This window comes from Heterocephalus glaber, unplaced genomic scaffold (assembly GCF_053883595.1).
Source record: "Heterocephalus glaber isolate CG9 unplaced genomic scaffold, H.glaber_assembly_v1.0 deba00001472, whole genome shotgun sequence".
NCBI classification, from domain to species: domain Eukaryota; kingdom Metazoa; phylum Chordata; class Mammalia; order Rodentia; family Bathyergidae; genus Heterocephalus; species Heterocephalus glaber.
This window is the reverse complement of record NW_028258315.1, coordinates 44,130,530-44,143,917: the sequence shown is the minus strand read 5'-3', so window position 1 is coordinate 44,143,917 and position 13,388 is coordinate 44,130,530. Positions and strand designations below refer to the sequence as shown.

The 13,388-nt window shown below is 37.7% G+C and overlaps 2 protein-coding genes and 1 pseudogene across 6 annotated transcripts in view; 1 reads left to right on the top strand and 2 right to left on the bottom strand.

Annotated features, from left to right (window-relative positions):
* Positions 1-6,720, top strand: part of Gdi2 (GDP dissociation inhibitor 2) — a 28,000-nt gene extending 21,280 nt beyond the window's left edge. Inside the window, exons 7-11 of the mRNA XM_004854517.4 lie at positions 813-912; positions 3,591-3,762; positions 4,901-5,045; positions 5,642-5,696; positions 5,787-6,720. Coding sequence (XP_004854574.1) covers positions 813-912; positions 3,591-3,762; positions 4,901-5,045; positions 5,642-5,696; positions 5,787-5,933 — 619 coding nt within the window. The 3' untranslated portion in view covers positions 5,934-6,720. The remainder of the gene's footprint in view (positions 1-812; positions 913-3,590; positions 3,763-4,900; positions 5,046-5,641; positions 5,697-5,786) is intronic.
* Tasor2 (transcription activation suppressor family member 2) overlaps positions 1-13,388 on the bottom strand; it is a 101,469-nt gene that overhangs the window by 22,284 nt on the left and 65,797 nt on the right. Inside the window, exons 21-22 of one of the 4 annotated variants that reach the window (XR_015439134.1) lie at positions 9,151-9,643; positions 1-7,548 (exon numbers count right to left, since the gene is read on the bottom strand). The exon at positions 1-7,548 is cut by the window's left edge and continues 22,284 nt beyond it. Coding sequence is in view for 2 of the 4 variants with exons in the window: in XM_013075801.3 (XP_012931255.2) it covers position 9,643 (1 nt within the window). In the remaining 2 variants the exon portion in view is untranslated. Of the gene's footprint in view, positions 9,644-13,388 lie in introns of all 4 variants that reach the window. The other 3 variants (XR_002398223.2, XM_013075801.3, XM_021266313.2) reach the window with 3 other exon arrangements.
* The window catches only part of LOC147826341 (ras-related protein Rap-2a pseudogene), a 35,672-nt pseudogene extending 22,284 nt beyond the window's left edge, over positions 1-13,388 (bottom strand). The window contains exon 1 of the transcript XR_015439135.1: positions 1-13,388. This exon is cut by the window's left edge and continues 22,284 nt beyond it. The product of XR_015439135.1 is annotated as a ras-related protein Rap-2a pseudogene (transcript).

Genomic DNA, 13,388 nt, shown 5'->3' with positions numbered 1-13,388 from the left:
TTAAGATTTGATATTTTATCACAGATTTGTCAGAACCTTTCTTTTGCGACTCTTCCTTTTGTACTGTTTTCTTCTACAATTTTTATCTTTTGGCAGCCCCAAATTCTTACAGTTCCTCAAATCTGTAAGATCATACATTTTCTGCTTCTCTTCTAGCTCTCCCAAGTTACAAAGACTAAGTAGTTCCCCTGGGAAAAACCATTTATATCATGTAAAGATCTCAACCAGTTGCTTCCCTTTGAGCCATGTCTTCTTTTTCTGCCTGCTTTAGGTATTCACCAGTGCCTCCTGATAATACTTCCCCCTTCCCTAGTAGTGAGGATTGAACCTAGGGCTTTGCACATGCTAGGCAAGTGCTCTACCATTGAGCTGCATCCCTATCCCCTTTTAAGACAGGGTCTCCCTAAATTGCCCAGGCTGGCCTTGAACTTGTCATCCTCCTACCTCAGTCTCCTGAGTAGCTGGGATCATAGGAATGTGTCACCACATCCAGTTAGGAGATTGCTTTTATGTCCAAAGTTTTATTTATATAAAGAGGATTAGGCCAGTTGATATAAGTAATTTCTCCATTACTGGTCAGTGCTGTTTTTAACTTTGTATTCTTAACTGTGAGTATGGGATGTCAAGTCATGTTTTTTACTCTTCCATTTAGTACTTTATAATCACATAAGCTAACATCCTTTACAAGGAAGCTGTGTAATTATATATAGAGAGCGAGCGAGCGAGCAAGCATATAATTAATTTAACTCTAAGGAGGGAGACTAACAATTGAAAGTTAATATATTATGATTGAAATTTTAAAAATTTTCTAGGCTAAGTGCTATTTATGGTGGTACCTACATGCTGAATAAACCAATTGAAGAAATAATTGTGCAGAATGGAAAAGTGGTTGGTGTAAAATCTGAAGGAGAGGTAAGTAACTTTTACAGTTTAAAAATATTATATTCTTGTGAAGAAAGTACTTTTATGGTGTGGACATTGGTGATATATTTTAGACTGTGATTTCCTTATGGTAAGTTTGCGTTCATCATAACAAAGGTATGGTATGGTTGCTGTGCTTTATTTTTTAAAAAACCAAAGATCTTAATTTTCTTTTATGTCAGTTATTACTTCTCTTAGGTCTAAAATATACATTACTGATGTCTTTTAAATGATACGTATTCCATAATTTAAATAGTGTGGGTTGGTGCCTGTCCTCAAATTTTTATTTAAATTTAGCTTTAGTTGTATAACTTACAATTTCTTGGGTGACTCATAGGTTGGAGTTCTGAGCTGTGTTTCTCAGATTTGAATCATATACAGTGCAGTTCTGATTCCAAGCTTTGTCCTTACGTGATGATACCAATGATGTCTGTTATTAAAAAACATTCCTTGTTCTTTCCCTTTATCACTATACAACTGAATTTTTCTGTCATTTCAATTACTGTCCTTAACAGTTCTGTAGGTATTTATGCTTGAAATACTAAAAGTTAAAAGCTTGAGCTGAGTGGGAGCATAGGAGCCTCCTGGAGGTTATATATTTTTAGTTAGTTTGCATCAGAAATGAAGATTTGAGATCAGATTTTATATATGTGTAAGAAGAGGGAATGCTTTACAATGCAATCAGAAAATGGATGACATTTTATTTGGTGCTTCGTCCTTCTAGTTGGTTCCCTCATTCTTTTATTATTTAATTCCTAGGATGATGAAATGGCCAAATGGTTTAAGACAGGACAAATGTCATCATTAAGATTCCACTGTGTATATTAGATTTATAAATAGCCCAGTGGACACATAAAATACTGTTTTTTTCTTGGAAGACTAAGAAAAAATAAGTCATGAAATACCAGTGCTTACAGATAGAACTGCTCCAAAAAGACTCAAAAAGTTAAGTTTAAAAATTATTTTCCTATTCCTAGTGATACTGGTTGGCTATCTGTACCCTTATTAATGTTGTAGATTTATCATTACCCTTGATTTCAGCACAATTATTTTGGGCTATATGGATTGTTTTTGTGTGTATGTGGTACTGAGCTATATCCCCAGCCCTCTTTTTTGAAATCCTATTGAAGGGAAAATTGCATTACTTTTTTTTTTTCTTTTCAGCGTTGGGGTTTGACCCTAGGGCCTTGCAGATGCTAGGCAAGTGTTCTATCACTTAGAGATATCTCTAGCCCAATATAAACACTGTCATTACCCCCTTAATTAATGGTTATCATCTTAACCATTTTAACTGTATGTTCATTGGTTTTAAATACATTCCTAATGCACAGCTATCACCACCATACATCTCTAGAACTTTTTCATAAAACTGAGCTCTTTTTAGTAACTCCATTGTCTTCCTCCCAGTCCCTGCCACCATCATTCTATTTTCTGCCTCTATGATTTTGACTGCTTTTAAGTATTTGATGTAAGTAGAATTATATCTTATTTATCTTTTTGTGAATAGGTTATTTCACTTAGCACATCTTCAAGGTTTATCTGTGTAAGTAGCATGTCAGAATTTCCTTCCTTTTTAAGGCTGAATAAATATTCCTCTGTAAGTATAAACCACATTTTGCATATCCACTTATACTATCAATGGACAATTGGGCTGTTTCTCCATTTTAGCTGTTAAGAATAATGCTGTGCTATAAGATTGGTACATGAATAAATAACCTTTAAGACTCTACTTTGTTTCTAGGTTATATACTTGGAAGTATAATTCTGTTTTTAATTTTTTGAGAAACATTTTTGACAGCGGCTATACCGTTTTTCATTCCCATCAGTGGTACACAGTTTCTCTATGTCCTTGCCAACATTAATTTTGTTTTGTTTATAGTAAGCATCCTAAAGGGTATGAGGGGTTATCTCATTGTAGTGCATTGATTTACATTTTGCTGATGTGATGTTGAGCATATTTTTATGTGCTGTTGGCCATTTGTATATCTTCTTGGAGAAAAGTTTGTTTAAATCCTTTGCTCAGCTTTGAATCTGGTCAGTTTTCTTTGAGGTTTAGTCCTTGATACACTGAATTAATATCCCATAGAGATACATTATTTTCAGATATTTTCTCCCATTCTGTGTGCTGCACTCTTACACTTTTGGTAGTGTTTCTTGAGCTCAATTTGTCAGTTGTTTTTGTTGGCTGTGGCTTTGATGTGTATGAAGTCAGAACAAATCCAGTGACAGGAAATTTTTGCCCCCCGTTTTCTTCTGAGGGTTTTAGTTCTTTTGACCCATTCACATTTTTTTGTATATGGTGTTAGGTATGACTTCATTCTTTTACATGTGAATAACAATTTGCCCAGCACTATTTGTTGAAAAGATTGTCCTTTTCCCAGATTGATCTTAGCATCTTTGTCAGATATCATTTGACTGTAAATGTGAGGGTTTATCTTTGGATTTTCTTTTCTGTTCTAGTGGTCTTTATGCTAGTATCCTGTCTGTTGATTACTTAATGAGTCCTCCTGCTCTTTCAAGATTGTTTTGGCTATTCCCTAATTCAGTCCCTTATTATTCCATATAAACTTTTGGGTGCATTTAGTTTAACACTGTTGGCTTTTAATCCATGACCATGGAATGTATTTCCATATATGCGTGTCTTTAAGTCTTTATACGTTTCATTACAGATTGCTCGCTGTAAGCAGCTCATCTGTGACCCAAGTTATGTAAAAGATCGGGTAGAAAAAGTGGGCCAGGTAATTAGAGTTATATGCATCCTCAGCCACCCCATCAAGAATACCAATGATGCCAATTCCTGTCAGATAATTATTCCACAGAACCAAGTCAATCGAAAATCAGGTGAGTTTTGAAGAGCAGCATGTTAGTGTAATTTTGTTAAATTGGTTCATTCCACCCCAAATTCCTAACTTTACATGCAGTCTCATAGTGAAAAGACTTTAGTTTTTGGGAAACAAAATATGGGTCCTTCTGGCACCTAGAAGCAAGCACCCTGCAGCATTGTATTTAAATGGACTGGGAACCCTGTTTTGGACTTGGCTTCCATCACTTTGAACATCGGTTTCCCCCTCATTATAGTGAATATACTGTGATAGCAGGTGAACTGTGGAGATTAATGTTTATTAGATAAACCAATTCCATTTTATTTTCGAGCTGACAGCATATATAGCTGCTTCTATTAACATTACTTATGAAGTTAATTCTTTGATTTTAGGAATGTGCTAGAAAACAATATTCACTTCTATGATTTAGATCAGTTCTTGGCCCTAAAACTGCAACTCCTCTAATTTGCTTGCTTTAACTAGTTTTCAACCATTATGTTCCCATCTTTAGCTAAAATTTAATTTAAAAGGGATTATCAGCTTTTAAACAGTTAAGAGCTATCTACATAATTTTTTTTTAATGAAGTGATAATGAACAGAGAGATGCAGACTTAATCTTTCACTGGTTCCCAAGCAGGTCCCACGTCTATGAAAATCTAAAAAAAGGGTCCAGTAATTATTTTTTTGTATTTGAAATTATGTTCTTTCTTAGTGGTATACAGACCAAGTCCATATCAGGAATTATATCAGTTTATTATAATTCAAAAAGTTTTTGCTGATGCTTTAATAAATGAGAAAATCAACTTTTTATATAGCCTTATCTTTGCTGTTTAAAACTTTTCCAAATGCAAGGTCCACGGTGGAAGAAAATCCAAATGTTAATATGGTTCGCTAGATTTTTCAGTGAGTTATCACAGCTGGGAAGAGATTTCATTCAGTTCACAGCCACATAAATCCTTAATCTCTAATAGGTTAAAAGAAATTTCAGTTATTAAATGTTTACATTTCCATGACCCTTGCCTCCATATAGAACTTTAGCTTAGAAGATCTTGCCTATTTCAGGTAACATTAACAACTCAATGAAACATGGTGAAATGTGAGTGCACCTATTTCCCTTGTTTATAAACTCTAGGCTGTGAACTGTTACTTGCTTCTAGATATCTATGTTTGCATGATCTCCTCTGCACACAATGTGGCAGCACAAGGGAAGTACATTGCTATTGTTAGTACAACTGTGGAAACCAAGGAACCTGAGAAAGAAATCAGACCAGCTTTGGAGCTCTTAGAACCAATTGAACAGAAGTGAGTGTTGTATTCATTTAATAATGTTGACTAAAATGTAAACTCAGGTCTTGATTGTGGCTCTGTGATGGGGTGCATATGAGGACCAAGAAGGTATTTTTTGGCTCCTGTGTGAATGTCCTTACAGTGTCTTATCTCTACTTGTTTTAGTCACTTTCCTCATCGCTGGGACACAATTCTTGACACCTGAAACTTAAAGGTGGAGAGGTTTATTTGGGCTCATGGTTTTTAGAGGTTTCCATCCATAGTAGGCTGGCTCCAAGGCATAACATGCTGGAAGGGCCTGGGTGGAGGAAAGCTGCTCATGTCATAGTGGCCTTTTAGAAAGTAGGAGATACACCCTTTCAGGTCACACCTGTAGTGACCCACCTTACTTAGGTGTCACCTCCTAGCAGCAAGTCAGCTGTAGCTCCTCCATGATCCAGTCATCTTCCAAAAGCCCTACCTCTGAGTAAGCACATGAGATTTTGGGGTCATTCTTGATCTAAACCATAACACTGCTGGTACTAGTCTTAGCCTTGGAGCATAGAACTTCAGGCAAAGCAGTGACTGAGTGTGGGGCTCACTTGCCAATCTAATTCTTTTTCTCCCTCTAGATTTGTTAGCATCAGTGACCTCCTCGTACCAAGGGACTTGGGAACAGACAGCCAGGTAAGTGTGGTGAATCTGAAAAGAACATTATTGAGCTTTATTGAGAAACATCTCTAAATAGCCTTAAGTCTTTGCAATCTTTCTTCCTAGATCTTTATTTCCCGTGCATATGATGCTACAACTCACTTTGAGACAACCTGTGATGACATTAAAGACATCTATAAAAGGATGACAGGATCTGAGTTTGACTTTGAGGAAATGAAGCGCAAGAAAAATGACATCTATGGAGAAGACTAACAGCAGTACATGTTAATATCTAATTGGGACAAATTAAAAATTTGGCAAATAATACATATTGTATGAAATCAATATTGTAAGGCCTGCTTTTGTAATCACAATGGAGATTGAAGAGTGCTGTACCAGTGAATACTCCCCTTCATCTTTCTAATCTTATGTATTAACTTTTCATGGATTGGCTATTCAGATTGACGGGTTACCGGTGCAGTTTAACCAAGCTGGCTTTTTTCTAGTGAAGGAACAGTTTTAAAAAGGTTGTGATACCAATTCAGAGAACTTGATACAGTATTTGTATCTTTTAAATCAGTGTAGACTTTGCAGTTTTGTGTTTCTGCTGCTCAAGAGCTGGGTCCATATAATGTGTGCCATCTTGACATTATTAGTGAGATTTTAAATTGAATATTCCTTACTTTAGGACAGCATCCTTAAGTTTTCCCTATATGTATTTTGTGTTATAATCAAATAATGATGGGCAGGGCCCAAATAGTATAACCACAAGTTTGGTTCATGTGGACATGTATTTCTAACCAACTCTATACTAAGGGAGTGTTTGGAGAAAGCCAGTATGTATTGTTTTAACCTAGGAAAACTGAGAGAAGGGGAAAGGAACTTATCTATAAAGCAGGTAAAATGTAGAAGCATCTTTTGTATCCCAGGTGTGGCTTCTTCAATGGACCAAGCTGCAATGCAGTATTGATTTGACAGAGCCTCTACTTTAATGATGTCTGTCTCAAAATGGCTCCAAATGATTTCTGTACTGCAAAATAAAGCCAAACTCTGTAAACTACTGCTCTCTGTATGGTTCTGTTTGTGTCCTGATTGTGAGGGCCACAACACAACTGTTGTATATTGCATTCGGGAGAGCTGAGAATGATGCCAGAGCCAGATGTGCATAGGAGCCTGGGGTGTATACTGCTCTTGATCTGGATGTGTCATAGTGGGTCAGTCACTGTCCTCCAACTTCACTGAGTAGACCTCCATTTTTTTTTTTTTTTTCATTTTAGACCTACATTTTATACTTGACACAACATGACTGCTAAGACATTTTTTGGTAAAGTGTATGTGTGGTACTGGGAATTGAACTCAGGAGTCTCCTAAGTACTTTTTTTGTCTTAGGACAAATCCTTGCTAAGTTGCCTTCTGCCTGAGCCTCTCAAAGTGCTGAGATTACAGGCATGTGCCATTATGCCTGGCCTGACATACGAACAGCTTGAGTTACAACTGGAATTTTAGTTTTAACTTATAATCAAAGTCTTGAGTTACTACCCAAATGCTGGTCTTTCTTGTGTAGGGTTGAGATATCCTAGGCTAATGTCTCTAAGGACACTGAGATCTGCCTGGAAAAAGTGTGGCCTAAAATTATACAAGAAAGACTTTGAAGGCTGTGTAGTAGAGCTTGAGCCTTCAACTGACCCTGTGGTTGTTGACGTCACTACAGCAGAGTCCATAGGCAGGTAGACAGTGGTGATGTTGAGGAACTGGTGGAGGAACACAAGAATTTTCTACAGAGGAACTTCAGCAACTTCTGGCTGAGCAACAGAGAATGGCAGCAGAGGTGTTTTCTGAAGAGGAAGGGGGAGTGTCAACTGGTGCAGCAAAGTTCTGAAATGAAATCCTGAAAAAATGGACAGAGCTACAAACATTTGTAGAGAAGACCCACCCAGAGAAAAAGTCGCATTCACTTGCTTAATGACCCTGTTATGTCATACCACAGAACAGTGTTAGAAAAAAGACAGAAACAGACAACCTCAGACCAGTTTTTAGTTCTGAAAAGGTTGAGACCTAGTGAGGCATAACCAGGTAAAAAAGACATGAGCGAGCCAGATTTCTTTGGGTTTTTTGGTACTGGGGATTGAACTTGGGTCCTTGTGCTTGCGGGTAGGGTGGCAGAACCACTGAGCTAAATCCCTGGCCCAGATTTCTGATGTTCTTATGGAAGGGGACTCTCCTTCCAAATAATAACCACCTTCCATTTCATCCTCCCTCCCTGCAAGCCAAAGATGTCAACTTGAATGGTGAGTACAGTATAAAATTGTTGTTTCTGGTAATACAGGCACATTTTATAACTTTTTGATTAATACATTAGGAAAATTATTGGTTCTGGTAAATTATGCACATTGTACAACACTTTTATTATGAAAAGGTTAGTTGAGGTTTGGAACACATGAGTATTTCCAGTATTTCTTATGGGAAAAATAGTCCCCCTCCCAAACAAACTGAATTCATAAGTCAAGGGTCCACTGTATTCTTTTCCATACAAATAAAAGTTACTGCCATTGATAAATGTTTTTTTTATTAAATAAATTTATTTGTTAAAATAACTCGAAATACAACTGTTGAATTTGCATTGAGTTATAACTACAATTCATGTTTTAACTGAAATGTCAAGGTTTAACAACTGACATTATTATAGAACAGTAAATGGTTGTTCAATTTTAAATGGTTAGTTGTATTAGAGCTCAACAACTAACTGAACTATAATCTCTGGGAAACCCCAAATCATTAGTGATAAGTCTGTTTTCAAAACCTACTGCAGTCATTCTTAAAACCCTGATCGAGATTTAATAGATGCACGATGACAGTTAAAAAAAAAGAAGAAAAAGAAAAAGACCCCCATAGTCTTTAACATTTGATTGGCTAAAGAGACAATTAAAGCTTAACCAGTGCTAACATAGGACTACTGACAGGAACAAAAAACTAAAAAACAAAACCCAACAGAGAAACGCTCAGTTCACACAGACACTGACAACATTCATAAGGGGAAAATCCACCCTTGAAAACAAATACCAGACATCCTTAGGCAACATTTCTTTATATAGCAAAGCAAGTATCAGTAGTTTTACCACAGAAAAATGATGGCAACTGTAGCAGAGAGTCAAAGGTTCAGTCCTAATTCTACAAACCAAAGGACAAAAATCATCAAAGCACCTTTCAACAGTTTAAGGAAAGATTTTATATAATACTTCTGATCAGATGCTGGCTTGTTTTGTGTAAGTTGAATAAAATGAAAGGCATCAGTTACCATCACTATCACAGCTTAAAGGAACCCAAAAGTCGCAACAGTAAGAGAAAAAAAAAATTTAAGAAAAAATGCTGCCTTTATATAAAAGTAAAAAACCAAAGAAAAGAAAAACCTGACCACAACAGCTAAAGAAATAGTAGGTCTTTGGATCAAACCATAATATTTTTAAGGCATGTTAGAAAAACTTTCACTTACCTAGATGCCAGTCTGATCAGGGCATAACGTAAGCAGTGACCCAGGTCACCAATTTTCCTCTGTAGCCACTATGATTTCATGTGCCAACAAGTGTAATCGTCCTGCTCTTGAGCTTTTTATTCCCATCTTGGCAAGGGTATTCATTCTCAGCGATTTGGATTCTCGGCGATTTGGATTCATGCCGATGACGGCAGAGGTTTCTGGGAAGTTTTCATGTCTTGTCACTACACACATAGGGCTGCGTGCAAACACTCATCAGGCGGCCAATCAGTTCTTAGCAACATCTTCACAGTAAAAGCCCACCTTACTGTCTGACAAACGTTTCCAGTCAAAACTCCAAATTTGATCGTCTCTTCCACCTCATTTTGCCAGACCTTTCACATTATTTCACCTATTTTTCGTGTCTGCATAGCAATCCATGATATAAAACTGGAGTCTGTAGGGCTGTTTCTAATACACAACATTAGTTGTCACAAATTGGTATTATGGAATTCTAAAACACAGAATCATTATTAGAAGTTAAAAGCTTCAAAACAACCAATTTACTAACAAATATTTCTATTTCAGTAGATAAATCATACTTCTTGAATCTTTGATTATTCTGTTTGGGTCAAATCAACTTTTACACGGTGAAATTTGCCTGAAGAAAACCAGTTAAAACTTTTTTGTCCTATAAACAAGGTGCTTTGTAATCGAAGATTATAAAAAAATTTATACTGAAGAATGTAAATATTCACAATTCAAAGATTCTCTAACAAACATTGTTTAGCTTTATTCAAATTTTTGCTTCAGTTTTCTCATCTATGAAAAATACTATCAACCCTTTTTCTACCTTTAAAGCCTGATGCCAGTTACTAAACACTTGGTGGTTACCGATGATTTCCAGGATGTAGAAAAGATCCTTAAATAATTTCAAAGAAAAAAATGTTTTTGATACACTATATTCTGCAGTACAGAGTCTCAGTATAGGCAATTATCTGACTTGTGCCAAATTCTTAGGAACGATAAACACACATGCACACACAGACACACACTCTTCCCTCAGTTACACACGTAAGACCAGAGGTTACTTCCACAAGACCGTGGAACCAAGAAAATTTGGGCGCTAAGTATATCACAGGCTCAGTGATATTGCAGTTCTGAAGGCCAAATTTCTCTCCAGAGAGTGGGCTCGAGATCAACGCTTCAGCATTTCTAACTCTGAAGTGAGGTGAAAACCTTTCCACATTTGATTGTCAAACTTTTGAATAGGTTTTTCCTGTGCCATTACTCATGCAAATGATAAATACTTCACAGCTATCAAAACCAAAAATGTCAGAGCTTGAGCACCTTTTCAAAACAAAATATTCACTCCAGCTTTATTTTCCACTTCAGTAATCAGGGCAGAATTGTTATAAGAAAACCTTTATATAATTCTCCAGGAAAATTAAAGATAAAAGGCTTTTTGTCCCTCACCTTCCACACTATAATTTATGTTCTACTTTTAAGCCCAAATTATTTCACATGGTTATTCAATTGTTTAAATGCCTGCAGTAAAGCTCTGCTACAGCAAACTGGATTTCCAAAGCAGGTTAGCCAAGGGTCACATCACACCATAGCCCTTAAAGGTGAGAAGGAATTTGCTGCTTTAACGAACATAAAAATGCCAGATATTTGTACTGTCCTGTGAGGTTTCTGCAAACGGGAACATGTAACTGCAACACGGCTTCATTTTCCTTACATGATGGTACTAGTTAAGCTACTAGAATGCTTCTTGTTAGTAAGGCTAGGCAATCTCTCCATCTCAGTTGCTTCCTTCTTGCTCAGGAAATAAAGACCATCCCTGCTTGGTTAACAGAGGGTGGGTTTGGGATTTTAATTCTGGTCAAACCCTTGTGAGAGCCTCCATTTTCTGTGGCAAAGCAGGTGACTTAACAAATTCCAAAGCCAGACTGTATTTTCACACAACTTTGTTCTGACTTTTGCTCTATCAGGATTGATGTGTGAGTTAGTACTATGTCACAAATTAGGATAACATCTACAATTAAGCATCAATTTTGAAAAACAGACATGTGTCAGCTATGCAGACTCTCCCTGCAATGCTGTTGGCAGGCCAGCTGTTATGTTACTTGCCGGAATACACTGGTTAGGAGCTCTCTCCCAATTCCTGAAATTCAGTACTCTTGTAGGAAAATATTCTCCTTTAGTTATGTTTTTTGTAAAGAAGACAAAATATTTAACTGAGTGGTCAGAGGAATTCTGATTTCTCCCTGATTCAGTTGAATTTATACAATAGTTGCTTCTGTCAACTCAGCGACAATGCCATCATCGCTTTCAAATGAGATCACCCTGTAGATCGATGGGCTATGCCTTCAAGTTGCAGATGCATAAAGGAGGCTGAGGACAATGGTGAAAACTGTAGTTACTGAACCCAAATGTACTCAAAGACATCAACTGACAATCACTGCTCATTTCTGAATAAGGGCTGCAGTGCACTGTAGTTGCACAATACACATCCTGCCAACTCTGCAATGTGGTAGGCGAAGTCTATCGCCTCTGATACTGGGCAAGTCCTGTACTGGGCAAGTCCTGTACAGGACGGCCATATTTGGATGCTATTGTATGTTACAGGCAGAACAGCATGGATCATCTTTGTCAGGCTGAGCAGCATAGTTCATCTGCCTCAATTTCTGCAAAGAGTTCGTCCACCATTGTTTTACTCTTAGCAGAAGTCTCCATAAAGGGACAGCCCCACTCTTCGGCAAGGGCTCGGCCTTCATTGGAGGATACTTCTCTCTCACTCTCCAGGTCCACTTTGTTCCCAACCAAGATGACTGGCACTCTCATAACGCTTCACGCGGATGATCTGATCCTGCAAGGGCTTGATGTCCTGGAAGCTCTGCTGGTTGACCAGGCTGTAGATGAGGATGAAGCCCTGGCCGTTCTTGATGTACAGGTCCCACATGGACGCGAACTGCTCGGTGCCCGCCGTGTCCAAGATCTCCAGCACCGACGGCGACGAGTCCACCTCGATCTCCTTGCGGTAGAAGTCTTCGATGGTGGGGTCGTATTTCTCGATGAAGGTGCCAGTCACGAACTGCACGGTCAGGGCGGATTTGGCCACCCTGCCCGAGCCCAGCACCACCACTTTGTACTTGCGCATCGTCCCACTGCGGGCGACATAAACCTGCCCCCGCACCACCCTGCTCATGCCCCGCGGCGCCGGCAGGGACTGAGGGCGAGCACGATAAATGTTGTTTATAGCAACAATTATAAATGAATTCTTTTATAGGTACTTAAATAACCATGTACTTTAAATGACAGAACTATTTTTTGCTGATACAGCCTTTCTCCATAATGTTAAGCCTTACTATATATAAATATATAGCTGTTTGCTATACTTAAAATATATTAAATATGAAGTAAGGAAAGTAGGTGACCTGGTAGATGGAAGAGGGTGATGATAATTTGTTATTCAGATCGTCTATGTGATTAACACAGAGTTCCTTTGCTTCCCACTAGTGACATTTTGAGGCAGATCCCATTGTGGTGGGGCTCTCTGGTGTACTGTAGAAACCCAACAGCACTTTCCTAAAATGACAACCTAGAGTATCTCTAGAATCAGATGCCTCCAGATGACAATCACTGATTTATTTACACGAGAAAATTAAAAGTTCTAGCAGCTTTTCCCTTCACTTCCTATAATATTTCTAATTGTGAACTGTAATGCTGGCAAAACCATGAGCTGAGTTAGTAATAAAAGCAAAACAGACGAAAATATTTTCATATTCTTCAACATACGTCATAAATTTCACGTGCCAGGGCTGGAGAGCACAAAGTTTGATGAAGGTGCAATTCTCTGAGGAAGTTCACGGTTCAGGGGAGACGTTATTATATGGTAAGTTATAAAAAAAGGCATCTTTGAAATGAAAAAGGACAGCCTTTTTGCTAAACATTTCAGGTATAACTAGTACTAGGCAAACAGTGTTTGGCAAGTAGTAGGTGCTTAATTTTATTTTCCTTTTTCTTAGTAGTTGTATCAAAATAATTTACTATACCAAATGTAGTTATGGTCCCCAAATAACTTCTTGTTTTGGGGGAAATAGTAAAAAGTGGTGGTGGTCCTTCTGTTGAAAAATACAATAAAACTGGCACTTTCGTTAAGTAGAATAGTAGGAAAATACAAAACAGTTAAATGGCTGCACAGTCTCATAGAAAGGGCACTTGAAATTTCCTGTCTGTAGCTGGCTACTCAGTGT